We start from the raw sequence: 21,827 nt of genomic DNA on the forward strand, positions 1-21,827 counted from the left end.
CAAGGCTTTCACATCAGCCAAGTCAAAACAAAGTAAATCTGGACTGAAATGCGGAATATTTCCCAAATAAAATAGATTTCAATATTTACTGTCAAAGCAAGGTCGAAGGAGTCCACCATACAAAGCAAAACGTACAGTATGGGATACCAAAGAAATGGGAACACAAAAGCACTATACATAGAAATTATAGGAACCATGCCACGCAACTGATTCTATCACCACAGTAGTTCTTTAACTGTATGATGTGTTAAGTGTGGACGTAACTTCAAGAAATGTTAAGCACCATGTCATGTCAAGACACTAAGACATTGTGTGCCATTCATTCCAGAATATCGTCGACTTCTTGATTTTTTCAGAGGATAGATTGTGAATAGTAAATGTGGTATTTTAATGAAACCGAAATCAAATGTAGAATTTTGAAGAGTAGACTCAAACAGACAAATTCTTTTCTTTCTTTCTTTCTTTCTCATGTCATGGAAGCCCATTTCGTAACTTTCATATTTACAAATCCATCACTTTTAGCTAACTTAAGTCTATAGCAAATTGTATCAGCTTCTTTTGTTTCTGGCCAGAATAAATAAATATAAATAATTGATTAATTGGCGATCTTACTCGTGTTAATTGTGTAAGCATGTGCGGCTTACAGCTGTTTCGGTGTTTCTTCACACCATCCTCAGAGCCTACTAGATCTCGGCATCATCTTGAACTTCGCTGCCTGTTGTGTGGGTGCGTTCGATTGTTGAAAAGTGTTGAAATGTGGTGTCAAATAGTTTGTGTGTTAAGAATTTGATCAGGGTGTGTTTTGGTGTGTCTGTATATTTCATATTGTTCTAGTGTGTTGAGTTTTTGGTTTTTGGGTTGTATGTGTAGGATTTCCATGTGTGTATTTATGTTATTGTATGTGTGGTTGGCATTAGTTATGTGGTCGGCATATGTAGATGTATTGTGTCTTCTGGTTATTGCTTTAATGTGTTCTTTATATCGAGTTTGGAATGATCTGCCTGTCTGTCCAATGTAGAAACTGTCGCAACTATTGCTGTGAGTTTGTATACGCCTGTGTGGTTGTATTTATTTGTTTGTGTTGTTTGTGTGTCGAGATGTCTTTGTAGTGTGTTTTCTGTTCTGTATGCTGAATGAAGATGCGATCTTGTGTGTGTTTTTGTTTTCTCAACACACAGATCAATTTCAGAACACACACACTATTTAACACCACATTTCAACAATCGAACGCACCCACACAACAGGCAGCGAAGTTCGAGATGACGCCGAGATCTAGTAGGCTCTGAGAATGGTGTGAAGAAGCACCGAAACAGCTGTATGCCGCACATGCTTACACAATTAACACGAGTAAGATCGCCAATTAATCAATTATATTCAAGTGTTAAAAGTAGTGTACGACAGGGGCGTATTTTGCGGGCTACCGGCCCAACTGCAATTTCAATGACGAAGTCATCAAAGTATTTTCGTCCCAATCAAGACGTCTGGAATTCGCATATAAATAGGTAAGGAATTTTATTATAGGGATTTTAAAATATATTTTGCGTAATAATAGGGTCAGCGGTAGCCCAGACCCTTAAACCAGTATACGCCACTGGTGTACGAAAGATTCAACATGAAATAAATATTATTATTTTTATTGTTATTATTTTTATTGTTATTATTATTATTATTATTATTATTATTATTATTATTATTATTATTATAAAGTCTGGAGGCAAACACCACACATTTTTACAATTATTAAGGACCAAATCATTCCGACAAATTCCTAACAATTTTTCAACCATCTGCACAGAAGTAGGCAGAAGAACAATCATAACACTGCAATTATTTCACAATGAGACGATTCTTTGTCATCTTCCAGACTTTCCAGACTTAAGACTCCACAATTATGTCTTTGTGCCCTGCATATGACATGATGCATACGAAATGTACAGGGAATTCTTCGAATAAAAAAATAAATCTAACTTCACTGCCTAACTTACATAACAAAATATATTTTTAGGAGAGTATTAAAATTTGTCAAGAACCTAATGACATCTGATCATGACATTACTACCTTTGTCTCACATACAAGAAGGTGACTTTATCAGAATATTGTACCTTATTTGTCAGAAGTCCAACAGCATATTACTTGAGTGTAAAAATTATTTCTTTCGGATTGCAGAGCAGATGATTTTAATGGAATATTAAAGCTTATTGTCAGGAGTCGAACATTGGAATCAGTACCTTATAGCTCGAGCTCTAATATGAGAACTTCTATATAGCATAAATAACCAATGTTGAGCTACTGTTCTAATTCTTTTTTACCTATCTGTTTGTATAGCAATCAGTCATTTCTTTTGGGCCATTATCGCAATAGAGTGCCGCAAACATCGGGCAAAGACTATTTTTTTTCCTGCTTAACAGTGCTTCATCGAAGGAAAACCATACTAAAAGTTTTGTTATATTTAACAAGTAGAATCATTTCTTAAATGTTGTACATCGGTCCCCTTCTACAGTGTATACTGCCATTTCGCCACTTTGTTTCATTATTATTATTATTATTATTATTATTATTATTATTATTATTATTACTACTACTATTATTATAAAAATTTTTGAAGTCTACAATATTCGCTATTAAAAAGTATTACTTTATGTAACTAATAACTTCGTTTTTTTATTTTGATCTTAGAAAATTCAACTCATGGCTATTAAAAAAAATATACCGACTCTTGGTCTAATAGAACAATTGACTGTATGGACATTGCTTCCTTTGGTTTGGATAGCAAATCACGATTTCTGTAACCAGAGCTTATTTATCTGGCATTCGACAGGATATTCGAATCTATAGTCCTGTCGCTCTAATTTCCGGCAGCCAATCACGTTGCAGGTCGGCTACATTTAAACGTGTGCGTTTTGTGATTCGCTGATGAAGATGTTAAGCATTTCCTAAGGCTGGATAAATACTTAATATAATCGCCCGCCATTTTGGCTCTTTCGTTGGCGTTTGCAGAAAGCACACGAGGACATTATTTTCCGCTCAATTACAGTTCGTTTGATTTATTATCATAGGAGCTACGACATGATAATGTTTAACGGTGTGGCAAATAGATTCCTCGTATGGTAGCTAGGCAACGAAAGAACAAAAATGGCGAACGATACTACCTACCTAGACTTTATAGAGCCTTGACTTTCTAAGAAGTAAGCAAAGAGGAGGAGTCACGCTGGGAATAACAGTGTCGCGACTGTAACGACAATTATTTTTTGGCTTGCATAGCGGAAGGTGATTTCAGTTAAAAAGTTAAGAATAAAATCGAACATTTTATCACAAGAACAATGTTTCCACCCGCTACTAAGGAAAGCAAATTTTTACTGATAGCAAAGTTACTTAATTTTTTTGTTCAAAGAATTCCCCTGCAGCTATGAGAAATTCTGTCTCCAGTTATCATTAGACAATGTATAATACAATGCTGTAAATTTTTCATTGTGTGAACGTTAAAAAAAAAAAAAAAAAAAATGAAACGTAATGAATATACACCCATCATAAGCTGAAAATATGGGAAGTTTTTTCACACAAAAAGATTTCTCATATTCTACAGCAACATAGAAGTGCCCATATTCACTGCATTTTCAATCTTGAAATACCTAAACAACATAAGCACAGACAGCAATGAAAGCGGGATGGACAGAGAAGCTTTGGCAAAGCAACAGCATAGACAATACCCGACTTACCGAGAAAAAAGCCGGCCCAGGACACTTAACGAACACACAACAAAACAGCTCTCATAGTCTGGTTACCTCATACTAGTTTACAAGTTTCTTCCCTCATAAAGTGTAAGATTCTGATACCTTGCAAACTACTTCAGTGTTAATGATAAATAAATACACAACAATTAAGTCATTTATCAATTTCGTCATTCCACAACTGTTGGATGTGTGTATGTGAGAATTTTCCTGGAGAAATTGTCCAATGCTTCTATGTCTAAGTATCTAAAAACATTGTCCCATAACCCACATCAAATAATTTTACACTATTATACTAAACTGAATGGATACAAAATTCTGTAAGGGGATTCATTAAGCTACAATGAAGCCTCCACAGCTTGCTCTTGAGGTGATTTTGAGTATTAAAAAATTAATGTAAAGATGAGTGCAATTTCAATAATTTCTCAACTATTATGCTTTCAATATACAAGTCCTGTTTTCAAGGAATGTAGTCATTGTTTGTTATTATAAGCAGTAGTGGGAAATGCCTATTTCAGGCACAACGAGATTTAGAACAAGAAAAACATCAGGCTTTAGTGACATTCTCTTGTTTCAAAAACTGTCAAAGCCTGCTAATCTCTAAACATGGCCCACTGATTAAGTTATTTCTTCATTGTTTTTATATGTAGTTTCCCTCTGTATCCTACGTCCAGAAAAGCACACCTAATATAATATATACTGGGTGTTCAGTTCAAAGTGTGTCATGGCTCGCTGTATGTCGTCATGTGGCTAGTCGATGAGCCTAGAGTATTCAATCTTCCTACACTTCCGCAGAGGTGTAGTACCTATCTGCCAGAGAAGTTGCCTAGCAAGTACGGCATTCATTCTGAAGAGTACTTACTGATACGTACGGTGACGCCGGTAGTGGCAGGAGTGTGAACTGTTTCGAAACATGTACTGAGGTGAGTTTTTTCCTTACTGTCGAGATATGGGGAGAGGGTTGAGACGATTAGTTATGTATTTGTTGACATTAATTTCGACGGTCAACATGGACACGGAGCATTTGATTTGTGTTGTGGAATGTTGCCGTACGCAACCGATGATAACAAATACCCAGCATACGACTTGGCCGCGCAAAACACAGTTCGAAAGAGGTTATGGTAGCACACAGACCGTACAGACCGCCATCTGTTGCTACGACGTTCAAGTTATACCGTACACGTTCTCAAGTTCAGATTGAACGCCTTGATTAATAGGCAACTTCTCTGACATAAAAGCTGAAACTCGCTTCAAATCGCTGACTCATCAACAGTGACGTCATGACATACTTTGAAATGAACACCCAGTAGTGTGTATTCTAATATGAAAAATGAATTTTTATCGTTATTTTATTTCAGAGAGTAAACAACAATAATAATAAATACAGCCGGCAAAATAATGTAAACAATTAAAAAAATTGACTTCCTATTTCACTGCACCTGATTAAAGAAACTCACTACACACTGTACATCTGTCAGGCTATGTTTGTTAAGGCCACATTGTCCAGTTCGCGTGATGTTAATATCAGAATGGAAATAATTGAATAGTTTTTTTTTTTTTTTTTTGATAAAAAGTATTTGTCTAATGGATCAAATGTAAAGCACTCATAACTTTTCAACCTCTGATTAAACTTTTGTATGTTGCCAGGTGATCTCTGCTCACAGCTCTTTTGTAACTATGTCTATATATTTTTCAATGCTCCCTTGAAACTTTGGGATTGAATGTCTACAAGAGATCCCTGTATGAAGTTGTTCTCTGGATCAACCAGAGAACATTGCTCCACAGAATGTGGTAAGTCATTAGAAATGGGTAAGAGTATATAAATACGAGTTAGCAAATTTTAAGGAAAGTGATGTGTTTTGTGATTTACATTAGTCACTAATACCCAGTTTCTGGAAAGGCAGTTACTTGGACATATAGAGCTATGTACAATTTATGTCCAGTTTCTGGAAAGACAGTTACTTGGACATATAGAGCTATGTACAATTTATGTCCAGTTTCTGGAAAGACAGTTACATGTACATACAGAGTTCTCTACGATTTAACACGCTGATATATTTGAAACGAGTTTCCGAAACAACAGTTATCATCATCTTTACAGCTATCTGTGCTTCAACTGGTAACTGTGCCTTGGCCTATAGTTACCTGGCTGTTAGTACAGATTTGAACAAATACCGACATGCGGCGCTACTGCATTACTGTTTCGTAAACTGATATTAAATAATAATATAGACCACAATAAATTAATTTACGATATCATTGGTATAGTTAAAAAATTTGGAGTTTTATTTACGTAACTTACGGTAAATGTTCTACTTTCTATGACATATTAGGATAATAATGTGTGTTTGTAAAGACAATTTCGAATATCTTAAGCTTAATTTTCGTCATAAACTTCAGATTCTTTGTCGTCAGTCAAGGAATATTTTATTCTTGGGTGCTCTACCAATGCCAATGGTATTTCGGTCTCCGAAAAGTCCATTTCAACACATGAAAGCATTCATATGGACGAATGTAACATATTTTTACATTACCAATATGGCTGCCATAACCACCACAGCTGTCTGCGGTTACAGTTTTGTAGCAGAAATTACAGCTAGCCCTCTGTCCACTAGTATTATTTACCGCGATTACGCCAAATAACAACTATTGCTTTTTTAATCATATTACGATTGAGATAGAAGTGTACATGTACATTATCGTTGGCTGCAAAAGTGTATCTGTCGGATACAGGGGGGAGAGCCATTAATCCTTCCCATTGAAGGCTTTAAGGAACCAACCTGGACAAATACCCAATGTCCCATCCCTACCTTCCCGTGGTGCAGCTGATAGTAAGCATAATTTTACGAGCTGATCCCTATAGAATATACCAGATAAATTCCTTAGAAAGAATCCAGTATAGGGCAGTGAAATTTGTTAAAGGTAAAAGAGAAGATGGAAACGATACGATAAAAGAACTTAAATGGGAAACTTTGGAAAACAGACGTAAGAAAACTAGAATAACATCATTGTATAGAGCACATCTAGGTCAGAAAGCATGGGTAGACATAACGGCTCGGTTAGAAAAGCCAACGTACTATGGTAGGAATGATCATGATTTTAAAATCAAATGTAGGAAACAGAAAACGGATGTAGGTAAATTCTCATTTTTAAATAGAACTATAAATGATTGGAATGACCTACCTGCAGCGGTCTTTGAGGGCTGTCCTTCCTTAAGGAGATTCAAGAATAATTTAAAAAGTTGTATATAAAGTGAAAATTAAAATTAAGGTGACATTCAACATTTAATTTTTTTAAGGTGACATGTATTTATCTAGGCTGACGAGTTTACTTCCTTGGTTTGAATTGTAAATTATTTAAAACTAACGTGTAAGAGGGCCTTAGACTAGAAATGTTTAGTTTAAATGTAGTTCTGTTTATAAGTATGCATAAGGGTGTAATTATTTGACTTATTTGAACTGTTGTATCAGTGAAGCGAGGTGAGTCAGTGAAGTTATGGTTTTACAGTGCAGTGAACAGTTCCGATCAGTGATAATTTATAGCGTCAATGAAATGTGTTCTATAGTGTCAGTGAAATGAGTTACAGAGTGTCAGTGAAATGTGTGCTAAAGTGTCAGTGAAATGCGTCATAGTGCCACTACAGGGAATGAGATGAGAGTAAAGTGAAAGACTATTGAAACTTACGTAGGATCTATAGATAATTATGTAGGTTGTATTGTAAAATTAGGTATTTTATTTTATGTTTTATTATTATTGTGTGTAAAATTGTATATGTGTTGTAAAATGTATTGTGTATTGTAAATTTTATTGTGTATTGGTTATCATTTTATTGTGTATTGTTAATATTGTATATACCACTGCCACCGGGTGCTTGCCCACTTGCAGTGTAAATAAATACATACATACATACAAAGGGAGGGGCTACTCATCCATTAGCACTGGTCAGCTTGATGAGTTATTGACTGAATTTGGTATAATTTTCCTCTATCCAATACCTAATTCCCCCTTTACCCTTTCCTTCCAGTCCTCTGACTGAACTCTTACTTTCTTCGACCCCAATGGCATTAGAGCATTCGAGGCATAGGGGTTAATTTCACTTTCCTTCCTCCTCTTTCTACTTTTCTGTTCCTAGTGCTGACCTGCTATGGCACTAAAATCGTCCTCCAGTGGCTTAAGGAGGGAAAGCTGGTGATCAACAAGATCTCCCAACTAGGTCCAGTGGACCCGTCGGCCAACAGCAGGTGTGGTCCTCCAGACATTCTGGGGGTTGTGTGTGGATGAAGTAGCCACCAAAACGTTAAAATATGGCGTTCACTTAAATCGGCTATAACTTGCCATTTTTGGAGTATATCAGTCCCCTAACTGCCCATTGTGCAACTCAAACCAAGAAATGGATTCGGAACACCTCAAAATCTGTGCTTCAGTGGCTGACCATGATAATATCTTTGAAAAATATTGGAGTGCAAGAGGTCAAATGACTTTATTGTCAAACGTCTGGCATTAGAAAACAACAACATTATCGTTTATCACACGGTTCTTCAATTAAAAAGCCTGCTCCTACTAGTACAGAGCTCACTGCCATATTACTACTGAAAACTTCTGTAAATGAAAATAACTATAAATAACTAAAAAAAAATCACTAACAAAATACTAGTGGAGATATCTATGGACAACAAGAGATACTGAACTTGAAGTTACCTCAACTGTTAGTTATAAGATCTGATAAATCTACATATAATTTTTCGGAAACTCATGAAATTTATCAGTGCAGTTAAGTAACTGACAGTTAACTGAGGTGTACCAGAAACCGGGCATTAATGTGCTGATATGTTTAAAATGGAGTTTCTGAAACAATAGTTATCGTTATCCATACAGTTATCTATCCTTCAACTGGTAACTGTGACTCGACCTGTAGTTACCTAGCTGTAAGTACTGATTCGAACAAATACCAACATGTGTAAACTATGGTAAAGTTTAAAAGATTTGGCGTCAGATTCTATGTCTTCAGTCAAGGAATATTTTATTCTTCGATGCCAATGATATTTCGGGCTCCAAAACGTCCTTGTGAACATACGAAAGCATTGATATGGACCAATGTAAGATATTTTTGTATGTGTATCAATATGGCTGCCATAACCACCACAGGTGACTAGGGTTGTAGTTTTGTTGGAGAAGTTACATCTAGCTCTCTCTCCACTATTATTATTTACCTTGACGATCATGCCAAATACAAACAATTATTGCTTTTTTAATCATATTACAATTAAGATGGAAGTGTATATGTACACTATCGTTTATCACACAGTTCTTTAATTTAAAAGCCTTGCACCTACTAGTACAGAGTTCACTGTGTACGTATCAGCCATATTACTACTGAAAACTTCTGCAAACAAGAGGTACCTATAAATAACTAAAACAAACACTAACAAAATACTAGTGGAGACATCTATGGACGACAAGAGATACTAAACTTGAAGTTACCTCAACTATAGGTTACAAGCACTAACAAATCTACATTTAACTTTCCGGAAACTTATGAAAGTTAATAATGCAGTTACATTTATAAGATCAGTCATGTAACTGAGAGTTAACTAAGGTGTACTAGAAACTGGGCATAACAATGTTAACATTTAACTTATGAATTGAAAGCTGTAAAGGGGCACAACAATTGAGTACAAAATTCTGAGTCTTTTTTTCTTATTTCTTTTTTATTCTTCACAATTTACGAGACAGAATTGTCTAGAAATTAAGATAAATCCAGTCTTTACTAATTATGTTGAAGTTTTATGCTGTGATAAGGGTGTAACTGTGCCACTTTTTCAGTGACTGAGCACTATAATTAATATTCTCGTATCTAAAAGGCAGCACTTGTCCGAAATATTATAATGACTTTAAATGGAAGGCAAATAGAAATAAAAACTTCTGGCAGTGACCACGGCATTTCAAAATACAGTTGAACCTAGCTTTTACATTTTTCGCAGGATCAGGAAAAAAAGTAATGTAAACTAAAGAACATTTGAAACTGAGAGAAGTGGCATATATGTACCACTGAAACTGACAAAACCAAAGCTTTGCAATCAAAGGGTTTATCAGAATAAAGTAATTTAATTACTTAATACACACAGTGGTACACAATCCAGTAAATTAAATCTCTTAAAATCACAGCTGAAATGAAAAATAAAAAAATATATCAGACAGAATGTGACTTGATATAAGCGTCATATTTCAGCACTATTTTATATCTAACAAGGAGAGGACACGCTCTGTATATCACCAAATGGAATAAGATTTTGTGAATGAAAGTACAAGAAACCTGGTATGGGTGGCCAATGACCCCTCATTTTGGAAATATTGGCTATTGTTTGTGACATACTTCCGTTAGGTGCCTAATAGGGAAGCATTAGACTGTGTAACAGCGTAGCCCAAATGGTTGGGTGCTGAGTTGTTATCCAGGCAACCCGAGTTCGAATCTTAACTTGTCCTATATTTTTTTCTTTTAATAATGATTAATATTGTGATCACAGTTATCTATTTACATACCTATATCATATTTCTCAATGTATTGAATGCTTCATCATGTTTTAAACAAATTACTAATTAGCTAACATTGTATTGTAAAGGATAAACAATGAAATACTGCTCACGTAGGAAGGTAAGATGTGTCACTGGCGTCTGTTCTATTTCTGTCCATTTCATTTTGTACCCGATTCATTATGATGTCATAAAAACACACAAGACATACATATTTCCTGCACCATGCACAGCAAATGAAAGAGGGTTGTCCACAGTCACACATTTTTCTGCACTTCTGCTGCGAAACAGATATCCTTCACATTCACAAACACTTCTCGTTCGTTTATCAATTTTGATGCATACCAGCATATTTCAACATGGCTTTGAATATAGGAACTGACAACTGAAAGATGATAATAATAATAATAATAATAATAATAATAATAATAATAATAATAATAATAATAATAATAATATCAAGCTTTAAAAAATGAGAAGACATTAGGATTCGAACTCCGGTTGCCTGGATGACAACTCAGCATCCAACCACATGCGTTATGCCCTTACCCAGTCTAATGCTTCCCTATTAGGCACCTAACAGAAGTATGTCATAAACAATAGCCAATATTTCCAAAATGAGGGGTCATTGGCCACCCATACCAGGTTTCTTGTACTTTCATGTCACAAAATCTGATTTAATTTGGCGATATACAGAGCGTGTTCTCTCCTTGTAAGTAGTTGCATTAACTAAAGTTCTGGATTCATGTAAATTGCAAGAAATTTTAAATATGAACAGTGTAAATGCGAGAAAATAAATCGCGGAAATGTATAAGCAGGGTTCGACTGTACTTCTTGTAATGGTAACTACACACAAATTTGAAACACACTCTTTTTTAATGAGAGATCATGATAACTTATGAACAGTTTTCATTATTCCCCTTTGCTTAACAAACTGATGACTGAAAAGTGTCACAGACATTATGACAATTTATAACTTACATTTTATGAGACAAGAGACAATAACTGTACAGTCAATACACAACTAGCTAGTTCAGTAAAAGAGAGATGTGTGAGCTGAACTCTCGTAACACAACACACTGTAGCTGGACCATGTAACAGAGGGCTGCAGTCTTTACATGTACAGTTTTAACCACACATCAGGGATGAAAGTAGACAGTGGGAACAGAAATATGGGTTTTACTTACAACACAATCTTGACGAGTTAAAACACATGAACAGACAAAACCCTGAAGTCTTTGAAGCGATCCACAATATGCCACACAAATCTAAACTACATGTTTATCCGTGAGAAAAGAAATGCTTATATGAAAGAAAGTGTGACTGTAACGTCTCACTCTTTTCTGGGCAATTATTTATTTTATTTTATTTATTGATGCCAAAATAATAACTTACTTATTGGCTTTTAAGGAACCCGGAGGTTCATTGCCGCCCTCACATAAGCCCGCCATCGGTCCCTATCCTGAGCAAGATTAATCCAGTCTCTACTATCAATTCCCACCTCCCTCAAATCCATTTTAATATTATATTCCCATCTACGTCTCGGCCTCCCCAAAATCTTTTTCCCTCCGGCCTCCCAACTAACACTCTATATGCATTTCTGGATTCGCCCATATGTGCTACATGCCCTGCCCATCTCAAACGTCTGGATTGAATGTTCCTAATTATGTCAGGTGAAGAATACAATGCGTGCAGTTCTGCGTTGTGTAACTTTCTCCATTCTCCTGTAACTTTATCCCTCTTAGCCCCAAATATTTTCCTAAGAACCTTATTCTCAAACACCCTTAATCTCTGATCCTCTCTCGAAGTGATAGTCCAAGTTTCACAACCATACAGAACAACCGGTAATGTAACTGTTTTATAAATTCTAACTTTCAGATTTTTTGACAGCAGACTAGATGATAAAAGATTCTCAACTGAATAATAACAGGCATTTCCCATATTTATTCTGCGTTTAATTTCCTCCCGAGTGTCATTTATATTTGTTACTGTTGCTACAAGATATTTGAATTTTTCCACCTCTTCGAAGCATAAATCTCCAATTTTTATAGTTCCATTTCGTGCAATATTCTGGTCACGAGATGTAATCATATACTTTCTCTTTTCGGGATTTACTTCCAACCCTATCGTTTTACTTGCTTCAAGTAGAATTTCCGTGTTTTTCCTAACCGTTTGTGGATTTTCTCCTAACAATTAGGGAAAATGCGGAAATTCTGCCAAAATAATAAAAGAAGACTAAATATAATAGCAGAAGTACTAAGTATTGATGTAAAGTACGGTAAGTACATAAGTCATTCAGTATGTAGGAACGTGATTTTACTTCATATTTTTTTTATTTTATTGGGTTATTTTACGACGCTGTATCAACATCTAGGTTATTTAGCGTCTGAATGAAATGAAGGTGATAATGCCGGTGAAATGAGTCCGGGGTCCAACACCGAAAGTTACCCAGCATTTGCTCGTATTGGGTTGAGGGACAACCCCAGAAAAAACCTCAACCAGGTAACATGCCCCGACCGGGATTCGAACCCGGGCCACCTGGTTTCATGGCCAGACGCGCTGACCGTTACTCCACAGGTGTGGACTTTTACTTCATATGGTAACAGTTGGCAACACTGACAAGACGGCAATATTTGCTGTTTTGACCCTTACTATACATGTAAGAAATGCTGTGACGAAATATACGTATATCAAATATTACTGAAGAATGATGTCATTTAAGACTGAAGAGAACACATCAGTGAAACTCATGCGTGGAATGTAATGCAACACTCAAAAGATGAGAGTGACTCATGCACCAGCCTGAGTATCACAGTAACTTGCTTTGACACATTACCTCTTGTTCAGCCTCTCACACTTAGACTGTACATAACAGCCAAGTCCTACATTAAAACTGTACATATCAAGACTGCCATTGCTATGAGGAGGGAGATGAGAAAAAGCGGGACAGAATGACCCAATTTCTACTCCATTCACCAGCTAACTCCGTACTGACTGTACAATTTCAAAGTTAAAAGTTGTAAGTCAAAAGCAGGGCTGTGTCACGGTACTCACTCTTTGAGTTCATTGATGGAGGTCTGCTTCTCCATGATCTCGTCTCGGAGGGCTGCGACCTGCTTCTGGTGGGCATCCCGCAACTGGTCCATCTGCACCTCCAGAGCCACCCGCATCTTGTTGGCCTGCTCCTTCTCCTCAGCCTTCTCCTTGCTCGACACTGCGTGTACTTGTTCTGAAAGCAGAGCCAACTATTGTCAACAACTCCACTTCCCACATATTCGATTTCCAAATGAAAAGCTCGCTGTGAAAGTAACAAAAATTAAACTATTGATTATTAAAATCTTCAAGTATTGGTGAATAAAATCTTATTTTACGTTGATGAACAGGAAGAAGTAACGAGAACCAATGAAAGGATGTTAGAGTCAGCAAAAATGGTGAAAGCAGTGAATGACATCAGGGATCAGCTGGAAATATGAGTGCAAGTGTATACATCGCTTGCAAAGCAGGTAATAGGAGGAGTAAGGCCTATATTACACTATCAAATTTCTGTGTCACAGAAGTTTGATAAAATATATATGATAAAATCTTTTACAGTGTAATATAGCATCTTTGATCACATCTAGTTGTGACATAGTTCTGTGATAAAAGTTATGGTCGTCATCATCATACCTTTGATAAAATCTTTGACTAACAAGGGAAGTATCACACCCCACATGCCAAAACTTACCTCGAAACTTTGGTGACATAACCGATATGCTACGAGAAGATCACGTGCAAAACATTAGCTGCCTGTTTCCACTGCAAGGCCCCGAAATCGAAGCTGGAATCCTTCTGTGGCCAAACGATAACGCGGCGCAGCTGGACATCCCTGCCTCACTGGCGAGCGGAGTGGAGTGCGTATGTGAAATGGAGTAAACTCTCTCGCGTCCCATCTTCTCAATGAAGTATAAACAAGAGACAGAAGTGACTGGCATCGATTGAATGTTTAAAACACAATTCTTTTCGGCACCATGCACAACGAATAAACACTTCATTGTCACACTGATCTTGAGTATCATTAAAGTTATCTCGTGACCTTTCCTGTCGCCCGCTCTTCCTTATCGCAGTGTTTGATTCGCATTCCTTCCGTCGGTATTCCGTCCATGCGAGACCTATAACCCTGTAGTCGTCCGCTTGTATTACTGACCTTGACTCACGTACGTCTGTTCGCTGCTGATTGCTCCACTGGCTTGCACACAGGAAGGGCTGTCCATTCCAACTAGTAGCGACTAGTATCCACTTCCCTATTACTTACATGCAAAATTCCGGGGTTTATTTCAGGGCCTTGCAGTGGAAACAGGCAACTAATATTTTTCACGTGACCTTCTCATAGTACATCGGTTATGTCACCAAAGTTTCGAGGTATGTTTCGACATGTGGGGTGTGATACTTCCCTTGTAAGAAGAAAGAAAATGCCGGACATTAAGTACATAATATGGTCTGTGTGACAGAAATGTGAAGGGCCATCAGCCACTTGGGATGCTGTGCTTAATGACAATAAATCATAGATTATATCATATATCATATATATATATATATATATATATATATATCATATCATCATATCATATCAATAACTACCAAATTTATTATTCTAGTGAAATTGTATTCACATTGACATGTATACTATAATAAAATACAAATAAATTGAATAATTAAAGGAAGAAAATCTCTTCTAAATAAGAGGAATCGGGGAAGGATGCAAGAATACTTCTAGCATTACCGTGCTGAATGGCGATACCAATGCGCTGACGTAGATATTGACTGCTTCGAGAGTCCCTAGAAAGCTGCACTAAACTTCTGCCTGTGGTGGAGATGAGAGCTTTGGTTTCACTACACCATGATCCAAACGTTTCAACCGCGAAAGGGACAAAAATATAATTATCTGCAAGATGTTTATATTTATGGTGTTTGCTCACAGCGGCACTTTCTGCTGCAGATCCTGGTGTCTTAGAGGTTGAAGGGGCCAGTGTATCCACACATGTGGAATCCCAAATTAAGGATTTGCCTACACGCCACGGGACTAGAGTCAGACCATCGGGTCTCTTGCCGTCTGAACGACTGCCCAGCAGCTGAAGAATAAACCAGTACTTATCACTGGAACACTCTGTAGCAGAGCTATGATGTGTCAACCGAATACCAAAGTAGAATTGGTAGAAAAGAAAGGACAGAAAAGTAAAGTTAGTGAGATGATCTGTACACAAAGATGTCTGGATTTGACAAGGAGGGGGAGTGAAGAAGATGCGTTTGAGCCATCAACTAGCAGTGGTTCGAAAAAAAGGAAATCAGGGACCGAAGAGTTATTATAGTTTAAGAAACTGGTGCATTTTAAAAATGTAAGTATAAAAAGGAAGTCGAAAGAGAATGAACCAAAAGATAAGGGCACAAACAGCAATAGTGAGGAAGAACGAATAGTGGGTGAAGAAGGGTGAATAAAGTGAGAGAAAATAGTGAAGTAAAGAATCGTAATATCTATATATATAATTTGAACTGGTAATGGAAATTATGGGAAAATGGCTGAACAGATTTTAATGGATAACCAGTCATTTTGAAGCTTGGCATCCAAGGATTTTCAGAAAAATAGTAACTTTCGTTGAAGTATTAGTTTTCCTACATAATTTTCCTATTTTCCAAAATCCATCTTTCGTCAGTTTTGAGAACTAATTGCATTTCAGTATAAAACAAAACACACACTACAATAAACAATAGGCTATTACACGAAGGACATGACCTGCAGGATTGCTGACATATAGACCTCAAATTCAATTTGTTATTAAAAACTTCAAGACTTACTAAAATAATTTACAGGTCTGATTCTGCAGTGTGTAATTTTCTGGGTACAGTTATGTATTGGATGTTAAAAACTACAAAACTTGAGGTGGTTTGATCACATTATTACCATTAGAAATGAAATATTATTATAGTTAATACCATGTCATGACTATTTTTCATTAATTATACATATTAATGCTATATTGATGTTATGAAAGTGAAACGTTTTGGGGTTATTTAAGTAGATGTAGAGAATATCTTAAATTAGATCTTCATTTCTATAACTTACTGAGTGGCGGCTATATAGTATATAACTGCAAAACTTACATAAGATAATAATACTGTTGTTAAAAATCAATAGTATAGTTACATTTCAAGCTCTACACGCAGCAACTATACCAAGATGCTATGTCTATTGTTCGAAAGCATAGCAAACCTGACTTTTTTTTTTAAACTTTCATCTACAATCCACAATGACCTGAAATAGCTCTTGCTTTATTCCCACATGAAAAGCCCACTGATCGTCCTGACATTGTTACTAAGGTGGATAGGTTCAAGGAAAAGTATTTGGCATAAAAAAACCATTCAGAGGGAGAATGTCTCATTATTATGGAAGCAAATAACTTTCAGAATGTCTGGTATTCTTCATTGAAAATAAATCTGAAAAATGTTTATTTGAATGTCTAATGAACTTAGTTTGCAGCATTTGCTGCGCAAGCCACTAGTTAAAGTATAAAGTGGAAATAGTGTGGTGTCGAACCACACCCTGTAATTATGATGTATGAATAAACATGAATATGAATAAGAAAACGTTATTTTAGCCGTTCTTGGCATTTTTTTCACCACTTTTATCCCCATATCAACAGATTTTTTATACCGACATTCCATGTTTTTATTCACCAATTTATCGTGACCCTAGCCATTGGGAAATGTCAAGATCCCACAAATTTAAGAAGAACAATACAAAATGTTATCGCGGGTTAGATCCCAATCAGAGTAGGCGACATAGAATTGCAGTATATCTCTGAATATGTGTATTTGGGTCAAATAATTACCTTCTCACAAAGAAACCACAAAGAGATCAATAGAAGAATTTCATCGGCATGGAAGGCGTTCTGGAGCCTGAAGTTCATATGGACGGACAAGACAATCAACCGCAATCTCAAGTTCGAGGCACTAGAGACATGTGTAATCCCAGTTTTGCTATACAGCTGCCAAACTTTGACATTGTCCGAGATACAACGCTCAAGTATACAAATATGCCAGAGGAAGATGCAAAGAAAAATACTGGACACCACGCTACGAGACAGAATGACAAACGAAACACTGCAAAGACTGACGAACACTACTGACGCAGCAGAACGAGCCACGGCAACGAAGTGGACCTGGGGGGGACATGTGGCGAGACTACACCAGGCAAGATGGACCCATGCAGTCACGATGTGGGACCCCTACGTTGGAAAGAGAGGACAGGGAGACCACGGCTCAGATGGTCTGACACGTTTACCAAAGAGGTAGGGAAACAATGGTCGAGGACAGCAAAGAACAGAGTTTTGCGGAAAGAACTAGGGAAGGTCATTGTAAATAGATAACGTAATCAGTGTTAAGATATTGTAAATAGTGAAGTCAGTGTTGAGAAAGTGCCAGGTAAATAGTGTACATAGCAATCAGTGTTTGTCAAAGTGTCAGGTAAATAGTGTACATAGCAATCAGTGTTTGTCAAAGTGTCAGGTAAATAGTGTACATAGCAATCAGTGTTTGTCAAAGTGCCAGGTAAATAGTGTACATAGCAATCAGTGTTTGTCAAAGTGCCGGGTAAATAGTGTACATAGCAATCAGTGTTTGTCAAAGTGCCAGGTAAATAGTGTACATAGCAATCAGTGTTTGTCAAAGTGCCGGGTAAATAGTGTACATAGCAATCAGTGTTTGTCAAAGTGTCAGGTAAATAGTGTACATAGCAATCAGTGTTTGTCAAAGTGTCAGGTAAATAGTGTACATAGCAATCAGTGTTTGTCAAAGTGTCAGGTAAATAGTGTACATAGCAATCAGTGTTTGTCAAAGTGCCAGGTAAATAGTGTACATAGCAATCAGTGTTTGTCAAAGTGCCGGGTAAATAGTGTACATAGCAATCAGTGTTTGTCAAAGTGTCAGGTAAATAGTGTACATAGCAATCAGTGTTTGTCAAAGTGTCAGGTAAATAGTGTACATAGCAATCAGTGTTTGTCAAAGTGTCAGGTAAATAGTGTACATAGCAATCAGTGTTTGTCAAAGTGTCAGGTAAATAGTGTACATAGCAATCAGTGTTTGTCAAAGTGCCGGTGTCAGTATAATGTGTGTAGTGCAAGAAAAAAAATGAACAAAGAACAGAGTGCTGAGACTAGTTAAAGTCTAACAGGGTTATTAACCATGTTACAAAAGTAGTATACACGACAAGCTTGCCTGGATTGGCTCACCAAGCGAATACACTTGAGCCATCCCTGTGGAGGGGGTTCTAACCCCATCACAGGAGGCCTGTGCCCAACATGGGACATCATGGCTAACCATTCATTCATTCATTCATTCACATTTCCACTAATGTGCGTACCTGCAGCCTTCAGTTTCGCACACTCCTCCCTGAGGGCATCGACATCCTCCTCCAGAGTGCGCTTCTTGTTCTCCGCCTCCTTCATGGACTCCTGCAGGGTCTTCATGCGAGCCTCATGTTGTGAGATCAGCAGCCGGCAGTCACCCAGGTCCTTCTCATACTCCGTGATCTACACGACAGAAGGTAACTGACGGTGACTTTTCTTTGTAGCGAAATGAAGTTGAGCTACTGACTGACATGATCAATCAGTGTTTTATAATTTAGAAAGCAGGAATAAAGATATCAAAATACAAAATAACTGGAATATAAAAAGCTGTCTTATATTGTCTAGTTAATTAATATAGATATCAATAGAAGTTTATGGTGAAGAAGTAAATCTTAGAAAATGATGTAGGCAAGTTCTGAAAGATGATATTAGTGAGCATAGTTTATAATGAGTATTGCTTGAGGTTAAGTAATGGATGATCAAACTAAAGTAAACTTGATACTCCTGTCAAGATTTAGCAAAATTATTATAATGATGTGTATTGGGAAGAAGATGATCCCAGTGTGCAAAACCGTGTTAAGTGTGTGTGTGTGTGTATCTAATGCCTACCCAGTTCACTTGCGTGTTAAGTGTTAAATAGGAAAGTTAGTATAGTGATTTTAAATAGGATAGACAGTTAACATTCAAGTACGGTATTTTGAAAGAGTAATAATGATTGGCACGAATATTATATTTCATCAGAGAGACAGTGTGATAAAACTGTAGTCCTTAACACATAATCAGTTTTCATCTCCTAGATATGTAAATGTGTTTAAGGGAACCAGATAGTGAGAAGGGGTAAAAAATACAATTTTTTATTTCGTGTTTAAAAAAATAAGTACAAATGTTGTTCTTTAAAACAATATACATTGTGAGAGGTATCTCTGCAGATACCCTTAAATTGTTTCTTTAAATTTGGCGTCGAATGTAATTTATACATACTTCCATTTTTAAATGCAGTTTTTCATATGTTGATGTTTTTTTAAACTTAAGTGAATTTTTCTCTGACATTACTGAATTAATTTACATCAAATTTTTTACAGTGTTTCCTGCAGCCTGTGTTCTACAAAGTAGACCTACGGGTTTAAGAATATCGCACACACAACACGAGGAAAAAATATATAAGCATTGAAAAAATAGCAAAATTATTAATCAAAGTTAAATATATTTTTTCTTTTTCACTAAGGTTGAAATATTTGAATAAATTTTGCTTTATAATTTAGAATATATATTACTTGATAACGTAAAAAAATACAAGGCATAAGAGTGAAGATTGTAGCAAGTAATGTGCACCTGAAGAATGAGGTACACTTAGCAAAGTGGGAAAACAGGTTATAAGTAAGGGCGTTAATTTTGCACTTGGATACGAAAGTAATTAGTTGTCTTTTATACTACTGAATTCAGGATGATTGGTTGTATAACCATGGAAAATGTTATTGCACTCTGAACAATAAAAGTCTAGATATATTGAACTAAACTTTTGTATTGAAATTCTTTAATCTCACAGGCAACACTACCCACTGCCCTTAAATATGGCTGGTATAAAGCCGGATACCTTGACAAGAAGCCTGATAAATTCGTCACTCCTGTAGAATTCTGTTCTCACATTGATGTACAGAACTGTTCTAAAGCTGACTGTGAGAAATTTATTTTATTGAAATGTTTGTGGTGCAAAGTTCTACTGTGATTTGAGCATTTCTACATGATTTCCACTACTGTGATCAGTACAATGAGTAATTTCAGGATCATTTCCTGATCATTTTTCTTTGTAGACCATTCATGAATGTTATGTCTAGCACACAGCATTGTTTGCATTAGCTGTTATAGATCTAGATTGAAAAATTTGAAAAAAATATAACGTATGAGAGAAAAATCATTGTGAAAATCCAGTATCACTTGGTGACTTTCCTTGTTAGTAACATCAATCAAGATGCAGAGGTTAAAGTGGGGCATGTATACAGAACGCCAAGAAAAGCACTGCATGGTAAACCAGGAGGAAGAAGATTTAGTGGAAGACCGCATGCAAGATGGATTAATGGGGTGGAGAGTGATCTGGAAAGGATGGGAGTGAAGAGATGGAGAAGACAAGTAGAGGACAGAAGTACCTGGAAGGACATATACAGAGTGTTTAAAAAAATACGGGGCATAATTTCAGGTATGTATTTCCCACATGTAGACAATCAAAATAGTTCATTACAACATGTCATTTCCGAGTTATGGCCTTCACAACATTGAAATTCACTGGAACGTTTTTCTTTCCGCAGGTCGTTGTCATTACAGAAGATGTTCAAAATGTCCACCTCCTGCTTGAATACAGACCTCACATCGATGTCTCATTGACCTGCGAACACGATCCCAAACTCCAGGAGTATTGCGTATGTCCTCAGAACATGCCACAATTCGATTCCAAAGGGATTCCAAATCAGGCACCGGAGACGAATAAACCAACGATTTTAAATGGCCCCACAAGTAGAAATCGAGATCAGGTTCAGATCAGGTGAGCGTGGAGGCCAAGCAATTGGGCCACCTCTACCTATCCATCGATCAGGAAACCTTCGATCCAAGTACCGGCGAGCCGTACGACTGAAGTGTGCAGGAGCGCCATCATGCAAGAAGTGAATGTGTTGACGATTGATCAGTGGAGTGTCTTCTAAAACATGAGGTATGGTGTTTTCCAGGAAGTTTGTGTACGCCTGCCCCGTAAGTCTGTTTACAAGTACATGGGGTCCAACTAATCGATCACCAATGATACCGGCCCACATGTTGAGGGAGAACCGCACCTGGTGATGAGATGGAACAGTTGCACGTGGGTTTTCATACGCCCATACATGCTGATTGTGGAAATTTGTTATGCCATCTCGTGTGAACTGTGCTTCATCTGTAAATAATACTAAGGCAGGAAAGTTCGGATTTACACCACACTGCTGCAAGAACCACTGACAGAACCTAACTCGTGCATGGTAATCTGCTGGTGACAGGGCCTGTACATGTTGCAAATGATAAGGATACAATTGATACTCTTTCAACAGTCTCCAGACAGTTGAAGGAGGAACATTGACTTGCAACGCTACCCTTCGTGTGCTGATAGGAGGAGTCATGTTCACAGCCTCCAGAATCTCCTCCTGTACTTCTGGAGTTGTAGATCTTGGT

The 21,827-nt window shown here is 36.9% G+C and overlaps 1 protein-coding gene across 2 annotated transcripts in view; it reads right to left on the reverse strand.

Annotated features, from left to right (window-relative positions):
* Khc (kinesin heavy chain) overlaps positions 1–21,827 on the reverse strand; it is a 144,350-nt gene that overhangs the window by 29,343 nt on the left and 93,180 nt on the right. For both annotated transcript variants that reach the window (XM_069827446.1, XM_069827445.1), the window contains exons 12-13: positions 18,653–18,821; positions 13,315–13,489 (exon numbers count right to left, since the gene is read on the reverse strand). In XM_069827446.1, coding sequence (XP_069683547.1) covers positions 13,315–13,489; positions 18,653–18,821 — 344 coding nt within the window. The remainder of the gene's footprint in view (positions 1–13,314; positions 13,490–18,652; positions 18,822–21,827) is intronic.

The sequence above is a fragment of the Periplaneta americana genome, chromosome 6 (genome assembly GCF_040183065.1).
Source record: "Periplaneta americana isolate PAMFEO1 chromosome 6, P.americana_PAMFEO1_priV1, whole genome shotgun sequence".
NCBI classification, from domain to species: Eukaryota; Metazoa; Arthropoda; class Insecta; order Blattodea; family Blattidae; genus Periplaneta; species Periplaneta americana.